At 50.7% G+C, this 22,288-nt stretch overlaps 1 protein-coding gene across 1 annotated transcript; it reads left to right on the forward strand.

Moving 5' to 3' along the window:
* Positions 1-1,246: 1,246 nt before the first annotated feature.
* On the forward strand, positions 1,247-9,643 carry LOC116959229 (PHD finger protein 7-like). The gene is made up of 14 exons (XM_042802583.1): positions 1,247-1,724; positions 2,452-2,522; positions 4,775-4,875; positions 5,872-6,004; positions 6,424-6,555; positions 6,676-6,800; positions 7,070-7,164; positions 7,259-7,360; positions 7,650-7,774; positions 7,862-8,024; positions 8,114-8,217; positions 8,434-8,547; positions 8,699-8,817; positions 8,984-9,643. The coding sequence occupies exons 6-14, from the start codon at positions 6,749-6,751 to the stop codon at positions 9,559-9,561; spliced, it is 1,452 nt and encodes a 483-aa protein (XP_042658517.1). The 5' UTR covers positions 1,247-1,724; positions 2,452-2,522; positions 4,775-4,875; positions 5,872-6,004; positions 6,424-6,555; positions 6,676-6,748; the 3' UTR covers positions 9,562-9,643.
* Positions 9,644-22,288: the final 12,645 nt, after the last annotated feature.

Below are 22,288 nucleotides of genomic sequence, written 5' to 3' on the forward strand. Positions count from 1 at the left end.
GCTCCATGATGTCTGGCACTCCTCTGCAGGTACAATTCTACACGGCACTTCCACCAGACACAGGGACACTCAAGGGACTATTGAAGCCTTATTTAAGATACTCAAAATGCAGTGACTTTCACTTTCCATTAATGAGAAGAGCGTCACCGAATCGTGGTTGCATACTTCAACAGCAGTAGCTTAGCAGAACTGAAATGTGTGGCAGGACTTTGGAGTGAGCTTTTCAAGGATCTTCCAAGGCAGCCATGGAACCCTGCAGAAGCCCCATGGAAACCTCTGTCTGGGATAGTAGAGGTGTCAAAAAAAAAAAAATCCTTTAAGATAACAGGGGGAATGTATAGTAAAGAAGGGGATCCTTACCTACAACCCAATAGATCAAATGCTACCCCAAGAGTCCTATTCGTTTAAACACACCATGTTGGAATACCATGGCAGTGACGGCATGTGGCAGTTTCAGCCCTGGCACTGAAGGACGTTGAGCATCTTTCAGATCGGGGAAGCAAGCGGGGATAGAGAAAGGCCGCTGACAGCTGCAGCTTAGTGCCCTTTGGATCCCAGCATCTTTACTGGTGCTGTGTAAAAGGGAGCATTCTATTGGCTTTGCAAAAAAATATTTGGGGGTGCTTTTATTAAAATCATGATTCTTGAGGGGTTTCTAAATTCATGCTTTTATTAGCATGAGACTGAAACCTGATATTAATATTTTCAGGCCAAAGTTGTTAAATGCTTTCTGCATAGCATTCAGGATTTTTCAGTGGGTTTGGTTTTTTTTTTGGTCTCCCTGTTATTCTGCAGCATAAAGATTACCCACAGAGTTATATTTCTCTTCTCACATTGAAGATGTAAGTATTTGCATGCCCTGAGCTGCATGAAGAATATAAAAAGTATACAATTGCATAGCAATTAATACACATCAGCAAGACAGAATTTCTTTGGCACTTATTTCTTGCACAATAGGCCAGGTGACCATTTAAGCCCCAATGTCTTCACCACTTGCTCTGTCCTACTGTAACAACATCACTTTTTAAATATTTAAAGATTTGCTTTAATAAAGAACTGTGAATAATTATTTTGCCCTATCCTTGATTTCTCCCTGCTTTTCAGAGACGTTTTTTTCTCCTGCATTTCAAAATACTACATTGTTTATTGCCTGCTGCCACACTGTCCTGGTTTCAGCTGGGTTAGAGCTAATTTTTTTCTTCTTCGTAGCTAGAATAGTGCTGGATTTGGGATTCAGTGTGGGATTTGGTATGAGAAGAATGTTGATAATATACTGATGGTTTTAGTTGTTGCTAAGGAATCCAGGACTCTCCACCTCCCCGTTTCTGGTTACACACAGGAAAACACATTTTATCACTCCCCTGCCCCTAGCACAAGACTTTGAAAGTTGTCGTTGCTCGCAGAAAGAGCCGACATCAGTACAGTTACCTTCTGGGCTGGATATTTGCTTGTTTTCACCAAGTATCAATCAGCAAAAGAGAAAACTTGAGATGCCATTCCAGTTCAAGACTCAAGAGGGAAAGGAAGATAGCCCGACGCACAGAAATCCGGGTGTGGGTTTGCTGGACTTCCAGCATGTTGCATGGACTGGCAGCAACGACAGAGAGCTGGAGCAGGACTCTACAACCTGGGGAACACGTGCTTCCTCAACTCCGTCCTGCAGTGCCTGACGTACACACCCCCTCTGGCCAGCTACCTGCTCTCTCGGGAGCACAGCCAGTCAGGTGAGTGCTTTTATGAAATATCTCCTTGGAAATCGGTTGGGCGCTTCCCAGGGTTTCCCAGAATCTGCAAGTTGATTTAGGAGAAAAGCAGCCCTTCTTTGTCAGTCCTATAGTGGGTGTTCTTGGAACACTGAAGCCGAGAAGCTGCTTGTCTTATGTAGGTGTGTTCATCTTCAGAAAGGCACCTCTTCCTAGCCCCGGGTCTTGGTCCCTATTCCTGCAAGTCAAACTCTCTTTGTTTATTGCACAGAAACTTATGTCAGTTTAGTGGCCCTATGAAGAATGTCTTCTATGCACTAAAATGTCCTGGCCTTGTTGGGACACTGGCACCTTGGGAGGAGTGGAGACTGTTCTTATAACTTCAAGATCTCCATCAGGTTTCCCATGGCTATGGGTATTTTGCTAACTTGAGAAGCTTCCTTCCCTCCCTCCCTCCCTCCCTCTGCAGGTCACCAGCAAGGCTTCTGCATGATGTGCACGATGGAAGCACACGTTAACAAGGTCAGGTATTCCTCAGGCAGTGCCATCCAGCCTTGGGCTGTCGTCAGTGTGCTCTCACGTAAGTCATTTCAGGTGCTCTTACAGGATTTTTTCCATTCTTTTAGGAGAGAACTACTAACTTCTTTCTTAGGAATAGGAGAACATTCTGAGCCTGGCATGCAGGAAGACACCCATGAGTTCTTATGCTGACTTCCCCTACCACCAACCATTTTGATTTGCCTTCCAGTCACGTGCTTGAGCTGCAACGCGGTCTCTGATTCCTACGAGCCCTTCCTGGATATTCCACTGGATATAAAAGTAAGAGGTTTGGCAACTGTGCTTCAAGACGTCCCAAGGCCCCTGTAGCTTTCCAGAATGAACATGGTTGACTTAAAAATGCATACTGTGAACACAGGAGCGCTTGGTGGTGGGTGGGGTGTGGAATGGACGGTGTCCTCCTGGGGAGGCCATGGCACTGCTCTCCCTGTAGGTGCTGGCTTTAAGCTGGACAAGCACCCATTATCCTCACTGCACCCTTGATAGACTCTCATCCCTCTTTCTTTTGCCCTCCCTCAACACCCATCTGGCTCCTAGGCTGATGGGTTGTGTTGTTTTCCTTACCGACGATCCTTCACACCATCGGGAGCTGAACTGAGCGGTGGCACAGGGATGGAGCTCTTGATAGCCCCAGGAATCCCCAGGAAATGAGGGAAATGTCGACCATAATACCCTCTTTCTGCCTCCTCCTGGACACTGCCTGGGGGTTCGCAGTGGCTCTCCTCAGCGTCATCTAGCTGGGTTTTTGTGTAAACTCCTAGTGAGTGCTTGGGCGAGGGTATTTCCCGCAGGTCACTGCTCTCCTTTCTCACTCCTCCAGGCAGCCTCATCTGTCACCACAGCTCTGGAGGAATTTGTGACACCCAAGCAGCTGGATGGCGGGAGTAACTGACTCTCTTAAGACGGGATCATAGTTACTAACTGGGCTCAGCTGCAGAGGTCATGCCTCCCCGTGGTCCCGCCGGATACCCTCCTGGGTAACTGAAGTGGCCTCTGCCCCAGTGTGATGAGATATGGTTACTTCCTCCCTATCAAGTGACTTCACCAACCACTTGATAGTATTTAATTGGTGGTACAAAATTTCGGAGTCTAAATTGACTACCCAGAGCCTGGCCCACGGGCCTATGTTGGGCGCAGTCTGACAGCTTGTAAGGGAGTGCTGTCCAGCTTAAATTTTACCCTTACCTGGAACTGGCAAAATGTGTCTATCAGCACGGATAGCTTTTGTGTCTGTGGGCACGCGAACAAGTCTTTTGGACTTGCGTGGCGATGTGGTCCCTCGTACCATCAGAGACCACACTAAATTGGTGGAACATAGTAGGTGGGGACTTGTTCTTTTTATGACGCGTCTTTAAAACCGAAATTGACACTAATAATTGGACTTGACTAAATTTTCACCAATTTGGACCCAGGTGGATGGGCCACCATTACTTAACTCAGAAAAGAAACATATATAATTTATATGTGCTTGATAAATAGCCAGTAAGATGATTACTAACGACATATTAGTACTAGATCCTGCGGGAAGGTGCTGCATGTCATCCATCATAAGTCACCTTTTCACACAGGTTTAATGGACAATAATGAGACACAGCACTTTTTCGTATGGCCTTATGGTACTAAATAGCCGTAAAATAGCGTAAGGCTGTGTGAGACAGGAGAGCTTGCCTGGCCACCCGGGGCAAGGCAGGGTGCATTTCAGCACTGGGCTCTGTGCTTGGCTTCAAGGTGTCACAAGATGGTTGCTGCCACCAAGAGGTTTACCGTCCACCACGCGCCCAGGGTTCTCACATTTTGTTTGAAAAGGTTTGAAGATTTCACCGATGGGAAGATCAGCAACATGCGTACACAACTGGAGTGCAAGTTTCTCTTCCTGAAGCGGATTTCCCGAAGCAGTGCCCTCATGTTGCATTTTTCATGCTTCCTTCTGGGGAGAGGAGAGTTCCTGTGGGAAGACAAGCGTGTACTCTGCTCCAACTGAGCTGCTTTGGCCGACAACACTTTCCTGCCAGCCTAAGACATCACTTGAGGGAAAACCAAGTGTTCATGAGCCCCAGAGATGTTTTTATACACCTCTGGCCCCTGCTCTTTGAGGGCTATTTCGTGTAGTATTTCAGGATCATTTCGGAGCCCTCTTGGTCTCTCCGTAGGTCGTGGAGTATCCCGAGTATCTGGATCTCCACCCATACATGTCGCAGACAACTGGAGAACCGCTCCTCTACTCCTTATATGCTGTCCTGGTACACAGTGGTGACAGCTGTCAGGAAGGACACTACTACTGCTACACAAAGGTTAAGAGCAACTTCCTTCCAAAGAAGGGAAAAATGTGTGCTGGGGAAGACAAATTTGCATGGCAAGGTTACTGGCAGCCAAGGTTTTGGGAAAGAAGGTCTCCTTAGGGGCTGGAGTGGATTTGATTTGGTGTGTGTACTCTTGGTTCTGTAGTTTTCTGCCTGTGTTCTTCTGGAGAAACCACGCAGTTCATCTCCACATATCGATGCCTTTTTTCACAGGCCAGCAATGGACGGTGACACAAGATGGACGATACATCTGTGAACTGCTGAGACATCGACACAGCTCTCAGGCAGCAAGCCTACTTACTGTTTTATGTCAGGTAAAAACAAGTCACAAAATGTGTTTGGAATGGGTTTCCTTTTCCTGGCTTTGCTTTTTGTTCTTCTCAGCCTCTTTCTGTTTCTCTTTCTGTGTTTCTCTTTCTGTCATAGGAAACAATTACTACCTTCATCCTTCAGAGCTGTCAAATCTGACCTAACCCTTGCCAGTCCTTGTCTTTCCTTGTCGGGCTTTAGGCTGCTGCCCTGCTGTAAACTGCTACCTGTCTGCTATCTGAAGCTGTCCAATGTCGAGGTCCTGGTAGTTAGAATAGTGCTGTGCTTTGGATTCAGTGTGGGATTTGGTATGAGAAGAATGTTGATAACACACTGATGTTTTCAGCTGTTGCTGAGGCATCAAGGACTCTCCAACTCCCCGTGTCCTGCCCGTGTGCACGTGCACAGGAAGCTGGGAGGGAGCACGGCCAGAGCACCGGACCCAAACTGGCTAAGGGAATATTCCCTGTCATGTAACATCATGCTCAGTGTAGAAAGGAGGGGCAGCCAGGAAGAGGGGGGCTCTCCCTCGCTTCCAGGATTGCCATTGTGGGATCTTGGGATTTTGGGATTGCTGGCCAGGAATGGGCTGGGTAGCAGTCAGTGGGTGGTGAGCAATCACATTGTGCATTGCCCATTTGTACTTTCTATTATTGTTATTGTTTCATTTTATTACAGTTACTAAACTGTTTTTATCTCAACCTATGAGACTCCCTTTACCCCTTCACTGGAAGAGGTTGCCCAGTAAAGTTGTGGCTGCCCCCTCCCTGGAAGTGTTCAAAGCCAGGTTGGATGGGGCCTTGAGCAACCTGGTCTAATGGAAGATGCCCCTGCCCATGGGAGGGGGTTGGAACTAGACAGTCTTGAATTTCCCTTCCGACCATTTTATGATTCTATGTTTCTCTGAAATGGAGGATGTCAGGGGCATAAAGACAAGATCTTGTTTCGACACCAGTCAAGTTTCCCATTGTCATCTTGGTTATGTCTTCTGTCTGTTGTAGAAACGGCTCCAAGAAAATGACTGAACCCCAGAGGAGGTGCTCAGATCTGCAACCTGGAGAAAGAGCTTATTCCCCACCGGCACTGTCCTACGCCCATTTCTTCCTCAGTCAGTGGGCGGCCGGCAGCGAGCAGGTGGGCTCTGTGGGACCACAGGGTCTGCCTTGCCTGACCAAGGCAGCTCTGGGGAGGTGGCCAGGGCACCAGATGAACAGTGGACTTATTTCTGGGATCTCTTTTCCCTCCCACAAGCTGCAGCTTTCTTCACAGTTGCAGCACTGCTCCCTCTCCAAGCACCCCACCTAGATCCATCCCATTTCTCCACCTTTGGCCCTTCTGCCTTTGCAGCCCTCCAGGAGAGCCTTTAGGATGCCCTTGGCTGTTCCCTCCCACAGCTCCTGGGGCTTCCTCCCAGTGCTGCCTCTGCCCAGGAGGAGCTCAGAGAGACTTTCCAGAGACTCGGGCAGCTCTGCTGTCTGGCCCCCCTGCCCAAAGGTCCCTCGAGAAAGAGTTTTAACCCGTGTTCCGCTTTTGGGATTGCCTTGCAAAACCAGCACTCATTGGGAACGAGCAGTCAATGCTAAAGGGGACCCTGCTGATGTCACTGTGGCCATTGTGACCCGCGGGGGACAAGCCTACATAAATCATCGCTGGGCTCAGGCTGTGCCTCAGTGCAACCTGGTGAGGTGAGGGGAGGGCAGGGGGGGACGGGGCTCGTGCAGGGCTGCCGAGGGAGGAGGGCGGCCCCATGCCTGGGGGCGCTGGGCCTCTGCTGCCAGCTGACCCGCGCCCTGCTTCTCCCCCAGAGTCAGCCGAGGAGCACTTGGGAGAGACACCCCAGCGCTGCAGGGACAGCGACTCTCCCAGCGCTCACCGTTGATGTGCACCATGTCTGCGAGGAAGCAGAAGGTCGACGACTCGATGGAGCCAGGTGAGAGCAAAGCATCCCTCCCGCAGCATAGCAGAGGAGCTGTCGGGGCGCTCAGCGTGGGGCCGAGAGCGGTGGCAGGGGCAGGCAGGAGCTCCCCAAGTGCCCCGGGGCAGGGCCCCTCCGTGCCACAGCCAGCGGGGCCCAGGCTGGGCCGTGGGCACCTGCTGCTGGGACACCCGTGCCTGCAAGGCCAGCCCTCAGGGACGCTTGCCCCGGCCCTGCAGAGATGAGCTGCTCATTCCCGCTGTCATTTGCTCTCTCCCCTCCAGCATGCATGCTGTGTGGCCGAGCAGAGGCTGACCCGGACATCTGTGGGTACAAACTGCAGGATCTGCAAGGGATCTGTGCCCATGTCTTTTGCCTGGTGAGTGCCCCCGGGGCTCCCTCCAGCTTGCCGACAGGCAGTCCCGGCCACGCTCTCCTCCTCATCACCTCCTCATATCGTCTCTCCTGCACAGTATTTTGCCAACGGCCTCTTCCAGCAACGGGTCAAAAACGTGGGCCTGATGGGATTCCTCATAGAGGATATTTGCCATACAGTCGAGCGGGCAGCACAGAAGGTGAGGACTGGACAAGCTCAGGGAGATCTGTGGTGCCACGGGAGCGGTGTGGGAGCTTAGCCCAGACCCCAAGAAAGAAATCCCAGCCCTTCCAAGCAGCTCTGGGACAAAAGTCTCGTGCCTAGCAGCTCCACAGAGCCTCCACCCAGCACAGGAGCCTCGTGTGCCGGGCGCATCCGCGGGCTCTGACCCAGCAGTGGGGCCACATCCTGCGCCCAGCCTGGAGGCGTGGGGCTGGCTGTGGAGGCCCTGTGGCTGCCGCTGATGGGGGCTGCTCTGCTCTTTCCAGCGCTGCTTCGTCTGTGGCAAGAGTGGGGCCACCATCACCTGCTGCCAGGAGGGCTGCGACCGCAGCTTCCACCTCCCCTGCGCCGTGGAGGGGGAATGCGTCACACAGTTCCTTCCTCAGTACAGGTACCTCCTCTCCCCTTCTCGCCACCACCGGGGAAGGACCCAGCCATTCCCACCTCCTCACCCTTCCCTTTCCTCTTGCCTCCCCAGGTCCTTCTGCTGGCAGCACCGCCCAGAGCAGGCAGTGGAGGCGGCTCCGGGGGAGAACACCGCCTGCCTCATCTGCCTGGACACTGTTGAGGACAGGAAGTCCTACGGCACCATGGTGTGCCCAGCGTGCAAACACGCCTGGTTCCACAGGGCCTGCATCCAGGTAGGAGCCCTTCTCTCGCCCATGGGGGGGCACGGTGGGCGCCCAGCAGCACCAAGGCCTCACGCCTGCTCCTCATGTTTCCCCTGCAGGGACAGGCTGCGCGCGCTGGCATTTGCTTCCAGTGCCCTCTCTGTAGAGACAGGTGTGCATTTCTCCTGGAGATGCTCACCATGGGCATCCGAGTCCCTTTCAGGTTGGTGTCCTGCCCGCCGCACCAGACAGGAGGGTGCCAGCGCTCTGCCATGCCAGGGACTGCCCCTGCGCTCCCGGCCCTCCGGCCTCTCCCCTCAGCCTGGGCTTCAGCTTCCCGCAGGAGTCGGAAAGCGGGCAGGGGGGGAAGAGCAGGGGCGCCCTGCATCTGCCTTGTGCCGGGGCAGCAGGGGCTCAGCAATTTTCCCTTGTGTTTCAGATTGCCGGCATGGGAGAACGAGCCTGCAGATGCAGCACCAAATGAGAGGCACAGCCGCTGCGATGCCCGTGAGTGCCTTTGCACAGGAGGCAGGCAGCACGCAGAGCAACAGGGGTAAGTTGCCCGAGCTGCACCCTGGGCTCTGCCCAGGATCTCTGTCTCACCAAGGGCTCAAAGCGGAGGGACGGAGAACAAGAGCTCTGCCGGACAATCCTGTGCTGCGGTCACTTTGTCCTCACAGCCACGCACCCGTTTGCTTCCCCAGGCCCTGGCAACTGCTCCTGTGCTGCTCCTGCGCTGCCGAGGGCACCCACAGACGCTGTTCCCACTTGGGGACCGACACGGCCATATGGGAGTGTGACAGCTGTGCTGGCCTGGGCACCGGTAAGAGGCAAAGCACTCGGGTGCCCCCGGGTGAGGCCTGGCAGCGGGTGCCCATTCTGGGCTTGGCAGAGCCCCTCTGCTCCAGGGGGGCTGGGGGCACCACTCTGGCCTCTCCTGCCGCGGGCCTGGGGGGCCGTGCCCGTGACCTTCCTGCTTCCCCTTACAGCCTCCAGTGGCAGCTCGGAGGTCGCGGGTCCCATCGCTGAGAGCCAGTCAGGATCGGGGCCGTCCCACAGCTCTCCAGCACCAGAGACCAGCAGCCCCAGCACCGGCAGCACAGCGGCACTGGGGTCCTCCTCTCACTCTGCAGCAGGGGAGAACAGCAGCCCCAGCAGCACTGGTGGCCAAGCGGCATCGGGGCCATCCCAAAGCTCCCCAGCGCCTGAGAGCAGCAGCTGCTCCAGCCCACCTGGGCCCGACCGCTTGCGAGACCACTCTCGCTCGCGGCGTCGGGCCCAAAAGCCCTACAGCCGGCGCACAAGAGGCCGTGGCAGGAGCTGTGCGCCAGCACCCAGGGCTGAGAGCAGCAGCCCCGCACAGCCGGTGCCGGGATGCTCCCGTGGCTCCCCGGTACCCGAGACCGGCAGCCCCAGCACCGCCAGCCAGCTGCCAGCGGGGTCCTCCCCCAGCTCTGCACGGCTCCAGAGCAGCTGCCGCCCCAGCCACCCCGGGCCCGTGCGGGGGCGAGACCGTTCCCGCTTGCGACGTCGGGCCCAGAACCCTTACAGCCGGCCCGGACGCTGACGCGCGACCAGCCCTGCGCCGGCCCTGCCTGCTGGCCCTGATCCCCCTCCAGTGTTACAATAAAGTTGGCCGTTCATCTCTGCCCGGGGAGATTCCACGCTCCTTTGTCGGCTTTCGCCTCCCCTCCCTTTCCCGAGGGGCAGCGTTAGGGGCTGGGCCCACAGGGTTGTCTTCTCCCCGGGGCTCGGCAGCACCTTCCCCAGACCTCCCTCCTCGCGGGCTGGCCTTGGCCGGCTGCCCAGCGCCATGGCCGTGGGCTTCGGGCCTCGCTGGCCCCGCAGCCTGCTCCGCTTCCCCGGGGAAAGTTCGATCACACAAGCGGCAAAGCGCCTCTGCTTTAAAAGTTCCCCTCAGAGTCACCTCTGGAGGTGTGACATGAAGGTTGCTGCAGATGGTGCTGCTGCAGTAGTAGCCAAAGGGCATTGCCCTTCCCCAGTTCCAGCTCCTGTTGCCCACCATGGTTGCTGCTGTACCAGCTGAAGTCTTCGTTCTTGCAGTAGAAGACAATAAATCCTTTTTGCATAGAGGTTGTAAACACTTGGTAAGGGACATGTTGCGCAGAGCTCAGGTGAGCCAGAGCAGCACCTGTTCCTGAGGCCTTGAGTCGCATCATACACCTCTGAGAGCAACAAATTCACATGGAGCTCTGTTGGAGTGTAACAAGGCACCTGGGCAATGTCCATTATCAGAAAGAATTTCCCACCTGTTGGAGACCAGCAAGCCCCTCTCTTGTGCAGGGAGGAGACAGAATTTGGTTGCAGAGTAACTGCTGAAGAGCTCTGTAGAAGTTGGCAGCAAGCTAGAAGCCTGAATCAAGAAATAAGGCGATCAAAGCGTGAAGGAAATCCTGTGGGGTGGCTGGGCAGACTGAACAACCCTCTGCTCTTTGGGCGAGCTACAGGTGGCCTTACGCTGTGTGCATTAAGTGTCTTCCTGAGAGGCCTTCCTGCCGCATGGAAGTTGATGCCTTAGAGGAGGGAGCTGCTGTCCTCTCTCAGGCAAGCAGGGGATTTTCTGTCAACAGAGGCAATGAGGAAAGGAAGGAGCTCTATAATTTCATGAACACTATACACAAGACAGCCTTCAACCACCACATCGCCCAGAAGTTCCAAACTGTGGTTTCACAGTGTTTTAAATGCACTTTCAATAACGATGTAGGCAGCAGTTACGCTCTACTTCTTACTACACTTCTAATAATCATACTGTGTCTGGATATACAAATGTCACTAGCATACAATATATTTTTAGGCCTAATGTAAAATGTTGCTTATGTCATTATAGATATCAGATGCCAGGTAAGAGGTCTCTCAAGTTTGATGAGTGACCTTGAGAGAGATCCCTGTTCAACAGGGAGATCACTGCCTTGCAGTCTGCTGCCATACAGGAGGTGTCGCTGGGCTCAATGGGGGTGTTGTCCCTAAAAATCTGGGTACTTTCACCTGGTGAGCAATAAGCCAAAAATACACAGAGTTGAGACATTTGTTTAATCCATATCTTCACAGAGATGGGTGCTATGTGCTAATTCCACAAAGCTAGCACACCTGTGTTAATACACAGTAAGCATTTATACATCCCGAGTGACAGTTATCAGTACTTTTTACTGTTAAATTTGGCCACCTTCGCTCACATTGGTCCTTGCAACATCTTGTCTCCATTTAAAGTCACAATATCCTCTTTTTTAACTGTGCATGTTCAGTGACAAAGGGACTTTTGTTGGTAGGGGGCTTTTTCCAACTCAAGGGTGGGTTTTTACTATGTTAATGAGGAAATCTCATTCATAGTTCAAGTTGTTCTCCTTTGTTCAACTAACAGCTTTTGTTCCTGTGTGCTTATCTTGATATTTCCCTGCTTGATGGTTTTATGGTGTCATCCCTTGTGCTTATCTCAGTATATCTTTGTTTTAATTACAGTGTTGCTTCTTCAGGTTCACTCTGTCGGCTTCATCAGTTCCTTTATCAATTCCTGGCATTCTTTCACAGCTCTCCTTTGGTCATTTTACCAATTAAGATGTAATGGGGGGGGGGCTACAGATATTTATAGCTTAAAGTGATTGCCTTGTAGTCAAACCTTGCTTTGCTGTATGTGCAACAGTGCAGCTGTAGCAGCTGATGGAGGGGAAGACAAGCCCAAGGAAGAACAGAGCAGCAGCAACAACTCCACACAACACAGCAATGCAGAGCACAGCAGAGCAAAGTTAAGGTCTCCTACATCCCAACACAGTCACACCCATAAGACTATATTGATTCTTCACGGTTCATGCTCATCGCATTGCCAGAATAAGATGTTACTTGTGTTTAATTGTGATGGTGTGTAAAGCCATCATAATTCAACACCCCAAAACCATTCCAAACCAAGCTCTGTCATTTTGCACAATATGTAATTTTAATTTCCTGTAATACTTGGAGGCACCTACTTTGCAGACCCGTATGCTTAACACCTTTGGAGGTCTGTATGTCTTTGAATTTGTCACAGCTTACAGGCAAGCCAACAGCATGACAAGGCTGAATGGCCTGTCAGTACACCACAAATCAGATTGAGGAGTCAGCTTAATGAATGCTTGTCTCAGCTGGAAGCGTTGCCCTATTAAACTAGTAAGCTTGCTTGTATGCAGTTTGGTTTGGGTCATTTCAAGTCACAACTCGCATCCCAGTTTTAAGCATCTGTTGTGGTTTGACCCCAGAGGGCAACTGAGCACCATGCAGCTGCTTGCTCACTCCTTCCCCCCTCAGTGATGGAGAGGAGGAAATAAAGCAAAAGGCTTAGGGATCCAAATAAGGACAGGGAGGGATGACTCATTATAGTTACGGGCAAAAGACAGACTCAGGGGAAAAAAAAGAACACCGCTAACACTTAAGATAACAATCAAACAGAGTAGGACAGTGAGATATATAAGCACATCTTAAAAACACCTTCCCTCATCCCTCCCTTCTTCTCAGGCTCAACTTTGCTCCCAATTTCTCTTCTTCCTCCCCACCAGTGGTGCAGGGGGACAGGGGATGGAGGTTGCATTCAGGTCATCACCCGCTGTTTCTGCCTCTCCTTCCTCTGCAGGGGGAGGCCTCCTCACACTCTTCCCCTGCTCCACCGTGGGTCCCTCCCATGGGCTGCAATCCTCGCAGCAATGGACTGCTCCAGCGTGGGCCACTCACAGAGTCCTGGCCTTCTTTGGTCACAGCTCCCTGCTCCGGCGTGGGGCCCTCCAAGGGCTGCCGGTCGGCATCTGCTCCACCAGTGACGTCCATGGCTGCAGGGCACAGCCTGCCCTCTCACCACGGGCTGCAGGGAGGTCTCTGCTCCGGCCATCCTCCCCCCCCTTTTCCTTTCTTCCACTGACCTTGGTGCTTGCAGAGATATTTTCCTTGCAACTCCTCCTCCACTGCAGTTTCCCCTTCTTAAGTACGTTATCACAGAGGCACAGCCACTGTTGCTAATTGGCTTGGCCTTGGACAGAGGTGGGTCCGCCTTGGAGCTGGGGAGGCTTTGAGAAGCTTCTTCCAGGGGCCACCACTATATCCCCCTCCCCCGCTACCAGAACCCTGCCACACACAAACCCAAGACAGGATCCTAACAAAATAAAACAAATTAAAATCAATCCATTGCTATGGAATATTTACTGTTTAGCAATCTTTCTTTTCCAGACAAAGCATGGTTTGTCGGAAAACTTTTCAGATACCTCTTGAGAGCTGAACCTCACTTTCCAGGGAGCTGGAATGACTGACACAAGCTGTCAGCTTGCCGAGCTAACTTGAGTGAATTCAGCATTTGTTGAAATTAGGAGCAAACATCACCAGCTCCGTCTGCATTTAGTTCAGGGCTGCACTGAGACATTCCCTAGAGAAGCCGCAGTGTCACTAGCAGATATTCCTGCCCGGGGGCTACTTGTTGCAACCCCGCAGCTCAGCTGGTGGAAAAGTTCATGCGACTGTTCACCATCTGCCCCACGGCAAGTTAAAGAGCCCTTGTTGTCAACTGGAGGCAAACGGCCTGTGGCCACCTCCTCTGCAGGGCTGTGCCACAACTCTTTAGATCAGTCCTGTGACTTGCCTGCAGTTCTGTTTCTGTCCTTCCCTTGAGGCACGGCCAAATGTGTTGCACTGCTTTCCCGGTGAAGCAAACAAGGATAAAAATTCAGCTCTCATGGACAAATCCAGCCCAAAGCAGAATGCAGTTCTGGGCTACCTGACTGGAGGCAGCATTCTAGCATACCGTTCCCAAACAACATGGGGCCTGCGACATTTTTAGACGTACAAACACTTGAACAGGTAAATACTGTAGCAAGAAAACAAAGGAGCCGCTATTACACCTTCAGCTGCCAGATCATGGTAGATGAGATCTTGTTCCCAGCAGATGTTGCTTAACTAACTACCGTATTCCCATATTGTAAAGCAATTCATTCATGCTTATTGAAGAAGTTCTATCAAATATATACCATAAAACAACGAAAGGCATTTCAAGTCAGAACTCACTTGCTATTAGCACAAGTCTAATTTTGCAACAGTGAATGTTCCACATCTCATTATGTAAATAAAAAAAAAAATACCAAGATTGGCATGCACTAGAAAAGAACAGCTCCTCCATCCTGCGTACTATAATGTGATTATTCCTGAAGCATTCACAAGACATCGATCTAATCCAGGGTCACCTGACAAAAGCAGCCATCTTGGATCTGAAAACCTGTCAGTCAGTGGATCTACCATAGTAGCAGGAAAAGAAACCAGCTTCACATTGTGAACTGTGCATAATGAGAATTCTTTTGAGCATCTTTTTATCTTGTAGAATTACAGATACGTCATTCCTTCATTTTGTGATGCTTCTGTACTGTAGGTATGCATCAGTATTTCTGCCAGAGTTGAAAAGTAGTTTCCCCTACTGTGCTGGGTTTCTGTGGCATGGTGTTTGGTAGCTGGGGAGGGGGCTACAGTGGTACCCCTTGTGAGAAGCTTCTCGAAAACTCCCCCGCTCCAAGTGGGACCCGCCTCTGGCCAGGGCCAAGCCCACCAGCTGCGCCTCTGTGGTAACGTATTTAAGAAGGGGAACCTCAGAGGGGGCTGGGACTTGTGAGGAGCAGTTGCAATAAGGATGGACACCACGGTCAGCAGAAGGAAGGAGAAAGACGTGAGGGAGGTGCACCAGAGAAGAGACCGCTGTATCCCATGAGGAGATGGCAGGGCCCCCCACCCTGCCACACACAGGGGTCAGCGATGGCGTAGAGGCCAACCTAAACCCCTTGCAGGAGCCCACTCCAGGACAGGCGTCTGCACTTAAAGGAGGTCAGGACCCTGAGGGGGGAAGTGATCCCTGATCCCCGTTGTTGTGGTTGCAGAGACTGTGTTCATTTATTTGCATCTGCTGTGGGGAAGACTAATAACAGGTCTTAATCTGTGTAAATTAATGAAAAGACTGCTACATTACTCATAATTTTTTTTTTTTTTTTTTTTTTTTTTTTTTTTAAGTTGCAAGCACTCACTTCAGAAAAACAGTAGCAGGCTATTAGACTAACAACTCAGTATGGGAGTGAGAAGACACTGTGCTGTGGTTTGAGCCTGGTCGGCAGCCAAACAGCACACAGCTGCTCACACACCCTCCCCTCAACCTGGGAATGGGGGAGGGAATTGGAGGGGTAAAGGGAAACTCGCAGCATGAGGTAGAAACAGTTTAATAATGGTAATAAAATAAAAACAATGACAGTAGTAGAAATTATAAACGGGCAATGCACAATGCAATTGCTCACCACCTGCTAACTACCCAGCCCGTTCCTGGCTAGAGATCCCAAAATACCAAGATTCCACAACCGCAATCCTGGAAGCAAGAGAGAGCCCCACCTTCCCGACTAACCCTCCTCTATATAGTAAGTATGACATTACATGATCTGGAATATTTCATTGGCCAATTAGAGTCTGGTGCTGTGGCCGTGCTCCCTCCCTGCTCCCTGTGACCTTGCGCACGGGCAGGACATGGGGAGCTGGAGAGTCCCTGAAATCTCAGCAGCAGCTGAAAACATCAGTGTGCTATCAACATTCTTCTCATACCAAACCCAATGCTGAATCCAAAACACAGCACTCATCTAGTTACCCAAAAGAAACATTAACTCTATTCCAGCCCAAACCAGGACACACTGTTTATGGAGGCTGTTGTAGTCTTTCTAAAGAGCCCATATGCCACCTAAACTTGCACACAGGTCAATGTGTATCTTATATTATAAAGTAAACACTTTCTCTTCTACCCACAGAATCTTCCCCCTTCAGCAGCAGCAAATGTTGGTGTCAGAATATTTACATGTGGTTCTTACAAGCTTCGAGTACACACTAAAGGTACAACTTTTATTGTCTGGTCATAGTTCTGATGTTTGAAAGTGACTTCCAACAATAACAGAAGAAATGGAATCTCTCTGCAGGTGCTGACATAGGTGCTGTTTGTGTTGCTCCTAGACACGTAGAAAGTTCGGATTTTTTTCAGTTGTTCTTCGAAAAACTAAAGCAGCAGGAGGAAATTAAAAAATCTAAGAGCAAGTAAACTCTTTCCCTATTAATTGTGCAACTTCTACAGTAAGAGTGTTCATGTTAAAGACTCATAATGGTAGTGGATGCCTTACAAGCCAAAATTTTAAAATACATTGTTATTGAGCGCCTTCTAAAATGCTATCTTATGCAGCATGGAAATGCTGAAGACAAGCTTTTGGTTCCTTTCCCCAGTGGCTGTACATCACGTAAGAATCTTTGTGGTCCGCTCCTCCCCTGCCCTTGGTTTGAGAATGAGTCGGCTGTATCAAAAAGCAAGGCTGTCCCTGGGAGCCCTGCTTTCATCTCAGGTGCAGTAAGGGGCCTGGACATGCACGCCGGGGGAGGAGGGGGCAGCCTGAAAACTCAGGAAGTTGACGGTGATGTGGAAAGGCTCCTGTCAGTCCCTTGGCCGTGCTGTTCCTCTGGATAGACTTTAGGAGCTCTCGTTCATCCTCCTCTGGCCACGTTCCTCTCTGGCTCCTCAGCCCGAGCCTTTGTGGCCGGGATGCACACTGTCAGCTTTCCAGAAAGTTCACAGGGGCTGTGCTGGGAACATACAGAACTGCTGTGTAAAATGCCCCTCGGGTGCATGCATTGCATACCTCGCATGTAAAACTGAGCTCCTGGGAATTGTTTCTTTTAGCAGCACAGGGGGATGGGGAATGGGCATTGTGGTCAGTTCATCATATGTTGTCTTTGCTGCTCCTTCCTCCTCACACTCTTCCTCTGCTTCAGTGTGCAATCCCACCCATGGCAGACAGTCCTGAATGAAATTCTCCAGCGGGACTCCTTCCCATGGTCTGTAGACCTTCTGGAACAGGCTGCTCCAGCATGGGTCCCCCATGGGGTCACAAGTCCTGTCAGCAAATCTGTTCCAGCATGGGCTCCTCTCTCTCCATGGGTCCACAGGTCCTGCCAGGAGCCTGCTCTGGTGCGGGCTCTTCACGTTGCCACGGTCTCGTTTGGGGGACACTCATCTTGTCTGGCATAAGGTCTTCCAAGGACTGCAGGTGGGTATCTGCTCCACCGTGGACCTCTAGGGGCTGTGGGGGAACAACCTGCCTCGCCGTGGTCTTCACTATGGGCTGCAGGGGAATCTCTGCTCCGGCACCTGGAGCAGCTCCTTCGCCTCCTTCTTCACTGACCTTGGTGCTGCAGAGTTGTTCCTCTCACATATTCTCACTCTTCTCCCCCAGTTGCTATTGCACAACATTTCCCACCCCCCCTTGCTTAATGATGTTATCGCAGAGGTGCTACCACTGTCATTGATGGGCTCAGCTTTGGCCAGCTGTGGGTCCACCTTGGAGCCGGCTGGAACTGGCTCTGATGGATATGGGGGCAGCTTCTGACATCTTTTCACAGAAGCCACCTTTGTTCCTGTCCCCCCCTGCCCTCTCCCCCCTGTCCTCCACACCCCCACCCCCCCAAAAAAAAAAATATTTGTCTTTTTAGCCCAATATAAGCTGGTTCATTCTCTCAGTATCTGCAGTTCAGGAACTTGGCACCAGAGAGCTCATTATCATGCAAAATGCCCTAACAATCCAAGGCTCCCTGCATAATTCTCCCTAATTCTTCAGGTCTCGTGTGGCTGATTTGGGAGACTCCAGGAGTGTAGCCAAACAGAAGATTTCTGTAAGAAGTAACAATAGAACAAGATACCTGCTTTTACCAGTTTTCCGTCTGTTTCTGCTTCCAGAACAAGAGTTATCAGCCTCCCCCAATTGCTCTTGATCCAGAGTGACTCCTGATGAAGTCTGAATATGTGGGAAAAGTAGGATCCTTTCTGTACGATACTGTGTGTGTAAGCTCTGTTGTCCATCGTGTCCCACCCCATCCCCAGTTCCCACGCACCGTGCCATTCCTATCACCAGCCACTTCCCACAGTCAGTAACCTTAGTGGAAAATCCCAAGTGATATACATGGGAAAGGACAGGTAGGAACATAATCAAGGATTTGGCTAGGAGGAGTATCTGGCAGGCTGCAGAAAGTTGAGAAGGGGTCAGTTTAAGCAGGACATGTGGATCGATGTGAAAGATTAGTGAGGGTCAATGCAGAGGAAGATCAGGATTTCTTCTCCTGAACATACTATATGGGCTGGAAATTTCCATGTTGGCATCTTGGCATCATGTCAGCCACATTACTTGTGGTGATTGACATCTGTGGGCTTTTATTTCTCACAGGCCCCATCCATGGGTCAGTGACTTGAGACACCACAGCTGTGAGCTGCAACCGCCTTGGGCAGGACTTGTCCCGGCACCAAATCTCTCACTCCCTGCTTGGGAATGGCACTGACCAGCCATCCCTCAGACAAATGTGGGCACCAGACGAGCTCCACCACCCGAGCCTTGCACAAGGACCTGGATTCAAGGGGGACAGATATGCCCAGCAGGGCTTTCCATCCCCCCTTTCCAGAAATGGACATGTCTCTCCAGGCTGGACAGTCACAGGTCTCGCAACCCCTTCTCATAGGAGACATGCTCCAGTCCCTTCATCATCTTCACGACCCTTTGTTGGACTCTCTCCAGTATGTCCATGCTTGTTTTGTACCCTGATTTGGCATTTCTGGAATGGTCACCACTGTAATACCTATCTTGGCATGCAATTTACTTTAACTAGAATCTCCTCCTTATTATCTGTCATATCCTTACTTAAATTCCCGATGCTGTGACGCTGCTAGTGATACCACAAATCAGGTGAGTCACATGCACGCACAGAACAAGAGCTGACACAGTGGAGTATCAGTCCAGGCAGACCTTGAGAAACTCAGGGATTTGGCCAACAGAAACCTCGAGAAGTTTTCCAAGGAGAAGGGATCTTCTCCTTCTGATCTTCTGATCATCTACATTAGGGGGTAAAACAACCCTGTAGATCAATGCAGGCTTGGACCTGAACGGGAGGAGGAGCAACCTTAAGGAGAAGGGCCTGGGCGTTACGAAGGACGCCATACAGGGCAGTGGTGCTAACCGTGAATATGGCCATGTGCATACTGGGCTGCATTGGGAGGAGCGTGGGCACCCAGACAGTGGGAGTTATCACCCCACCCCCCCGACTCAGCACTGCTGGGGCCACATCTGGAATAGTGTGTCCTCATGTGGGATTCCCTGCTCTGGAGGAGTGGGGAGGGGGTGGAGCGGGCCCATATGAGGTCTGCCAAGATGGGGTTAGGGGCCATGTGTGGAAAGGCTGAGGGGGGGGGGGGGGGCTTCATTGGCCTGGTGAAGTGGAGGCTCAGGGAAGTGTAGCAGTACCGTGAGAAAGCTTGATGGGTACTTTCAGAGATGATTGCATGTTTTTTTGGTAGTGGGAAGGAGCACAAGAAAATAAAACTACAGGAAAACGCAGTTTTGGATGTCCAGATGGATATGAGGAGGAAGAGAAGTCACCTGAAGGGTAGTGCTTTGGCACGACAGGTCACTCTGGGTTAGCCCATGATTTTCTGTTTGAAGGAACAGCCAGTGGGGATGGGGAGTTGTCAGTGAGGGTAAGGACATGCCAGGGGGGTGAGAACACGGTGAGGAAGTGTGTTGGGTGTCTACAGCCCGCAGGGAAAGAGGCGCAGACCTGGGACAGTGGAGGACCAACCCTCATAGAGGTGGCCAAGGGTACTGGCAAGGCTGAAAGGCCCTGACAGAACAGAGGTCTTTGTGCCCCTGGCTGTGGCTGATGTCTCTGCCACCACAGCCTATGAGGAGATACCTTGTCCTCATGGCACCAAGGCCACGTTGTCTCCTCCCACAGGAGGTGCCGTACTGTTGTCCCTCACTTGGCCTCACCCCCTGAAACACATCCCAGGAAGAGGCCTGAGACTCATGCGATGGACAGGATCTCTCTTCTGAGGGGCTGGGGTCAGGGCTTGGCATTTGGCTTGATAAAACACACCAAGGCTTTACACTGCATCAGAGCCACCAGCACGTTGCCTTTGACTGGCATCACTGCCTGCAATTTCCTGCTCTAACGAGTCCATGGGGAGCCTCTGTTGGTAATGGCCATCAGGGGGGATCAGTAATACTCCAAGAAACTTCAATGTTTGCTGCTGACTCTGACTCTTTGAGCAGTTTAAACAAGCTCCTCTCAGCCTTGCACATCCACACACTCGGCACTAAAACCACCACGGGGCTCATTAAAAGGCAGAGAGCCCTCAGGTGCCTTATCTCTGTCCACAATTTTCTTCAAGTCTTCAAGACTTCTGCACCTAATTGGAGAGGTTTCAGGACAGTAGTTAAAGAGGAAGAGTTCAGATGAGCCTTTCAGATAAAAGATAATATTGTATTTTTTTGTAATATTGTAAATTTTTGTATGTTTGTTTACAGAAGAAGTGATAGCAGCGTTCTCCAAGTGATAGTGATGCAGACGGTCGCTAGGCTGATATGGGCAGGTAGGAAAAGCAGTCCCTTGAGGCCAGGCTCTCTATGGACAACCTTGCTCCTCACCTCCCCAGCCCCCTCATTTCTCTGATCAGCCCCCTGAGCCTTGCATCACTTTTCCTTACATCAGACTTCTCCACTGAAGTCTACAGCTGACTGTTACAGCTCCTTGGCCCCAATTCCCACCTGCTTTCCTCAGAAAACTGGCTGCACACAGGCACAGGAAGAATTCCCCTCATTGCCGTAAACAGAAGTTACACCTGATGTGATTCAATAAGCTTTAAAACACTCTGCCTAACTGTATGCCAAGTCCAAGTTGTATCTAATGAGGTTCACCATTCACAAGACATGTTTGTACATGAAACTGCTTTAGACAGATGGTTAGGAATGCAGAGATATAAACATAATGAAGGAGCTGACTCTAGAGTTGATTAGAATTCTCAGAGATAAGGCAAATGTCTAATTCCCTGAAGCTCAAAGCAGCAACTAAATAGTTGAGAGGTGTCTGAATCACCAAAGAGTGAGGGGGAAATCTGGAGAGCCAAGGGAAGGGCTTGTGTGCTGACAGGATGCCCTTAGCCATGGTCACTTAATCAAGAGAGGTGGGAACACCTGAAAGGGGACAGAGATTAAACACATAGTGTACTAGAGGAGGGGTAATGCAAGGGCAGAAGGAGATCAGTATTTCTTCTCTTATGATTAATGTACTTCCTGGAAGTTTCCACATTCTGCCATTGAAACAAAAAGGGGCCCAAACAATAGGCCTCAAACCAAAGTTGACTTCTGAGTGAATTCCCCGACCAGCAATCAGCATCTTATCAGCAGACTGAAGCAACCAGTATCTTATCAGCATGAAAATGTAACCCTGGGAACAATCCTTGGGAACTATAAGTAAACAATAGGAAGTAACTATAAATCCCAAATGTAAAGAAAAACAGAAACTCCTCAGACATGCCCAGATCCTGGCCAGATCCGGACATGCCTGAGTGAGGCATATCAATCTACCAGATATCTCCTGTGCATTTTGTTTAGACTTGTTTGTTAAACTGTATAAAAGCTGGACCCTCTCACAGCAAAGACGGAGACCTCACCTACGAGTGGACGCACTGCGTAGGACTTCCCAATTGCCGGGAAAGGCTCTCCGACCCTTCGCTGTGACGGGGCTCCCCAGCTGATGCACGGGTCTGGATGATGGTAAAGTATGAGGGCAATTGGTGATGTATCTTTCTTAATCACTATAGTTACCTTTTAATAGTAATGTCTAGGTGCATTACCTTGCTTATTCTTTCTGCTATTTCTACTATAGTAAAATTTCTATTTCTACTAAAGTAAAATAAGCCTATTTCTTTAGCTTGGTGTCTGTGTCCTTTGTGTTAACCCCGTCAATTGGCAAAACAAATTTGGCGTCACGGACAGGATCAGAACAAAATGTCATTTTTTAAATCTAAACGTAATGAATCAGCTCCATCTGAAATTCCTGGATGGGAAGACCTTCCTTATAGTTCACTGGCTCTTGAGTGGGCTAAGGTCGGAGGACCATGTGAACAGTGGGAAAGTCGGCTAAAAGAAGCTGAACCACTGGATGTATTAAAATGTATCCAAAAATTATCTATCGAAAAAGGAAAAGAAATTGTGTGTTTGGGAAGACGGGGATGGGTTTTGTTAACAGCATATCGGAAACAGCACCAACAGAAAGAAAAACTGTTGTTAGAGCGCTCCCACATGGAGCGACAGATGTGTGATTTGCAGAATCAAATTGTAATGTTACAGTGTCAAAACAAGTTGCTTGCCGATAAGTTGGATACTTATCAGACTGTAGCTGAAAAAGCTGCAGTAAGAGTTGCACAGTATAAGTATAAGAAA

This window comes from Tyto alba, unplaced genomic scaffold, assembly GCF_018691265.1.
Source record: "Tyto alba isolate M040663 unplaced genomic scaffold, T.alba_DEE_v4.0 Super-Scaffold_39, whole genome shotgun sequence".
Lineage (NCBI taxonomy): Eukaryota > Metazoa > Chordata > Aves > Strigiformes > Tytonidae > Tyto > Tyto alba.

Excerpts from the sequence above, each read along its gene's own strand:
- LOC116959229 (XM_042802583.1), top strand. The coding sequence starts at position 6,749 with ATGTGCACCATGTCTGCGAGGAAGCAGAAGGTCGACGACTCGATGGAG. Across the intron at positions 8,025-8,113 it reads TCCACAGGGCCTGCATCCAG|GGACAGGCTGCGCGCGCTGG; the intron begins GTAGGAGCCCTT and ends TTTCCCCTGCAG. Across the intron at positions 8,818-8,983 it reads CTGTGCTGGCCTGGGCACCG|CCTCCAGTGGCAGCTCGGAG; the intron begins GTAAGAGGCAAA and ends TTCCCCTTACAG.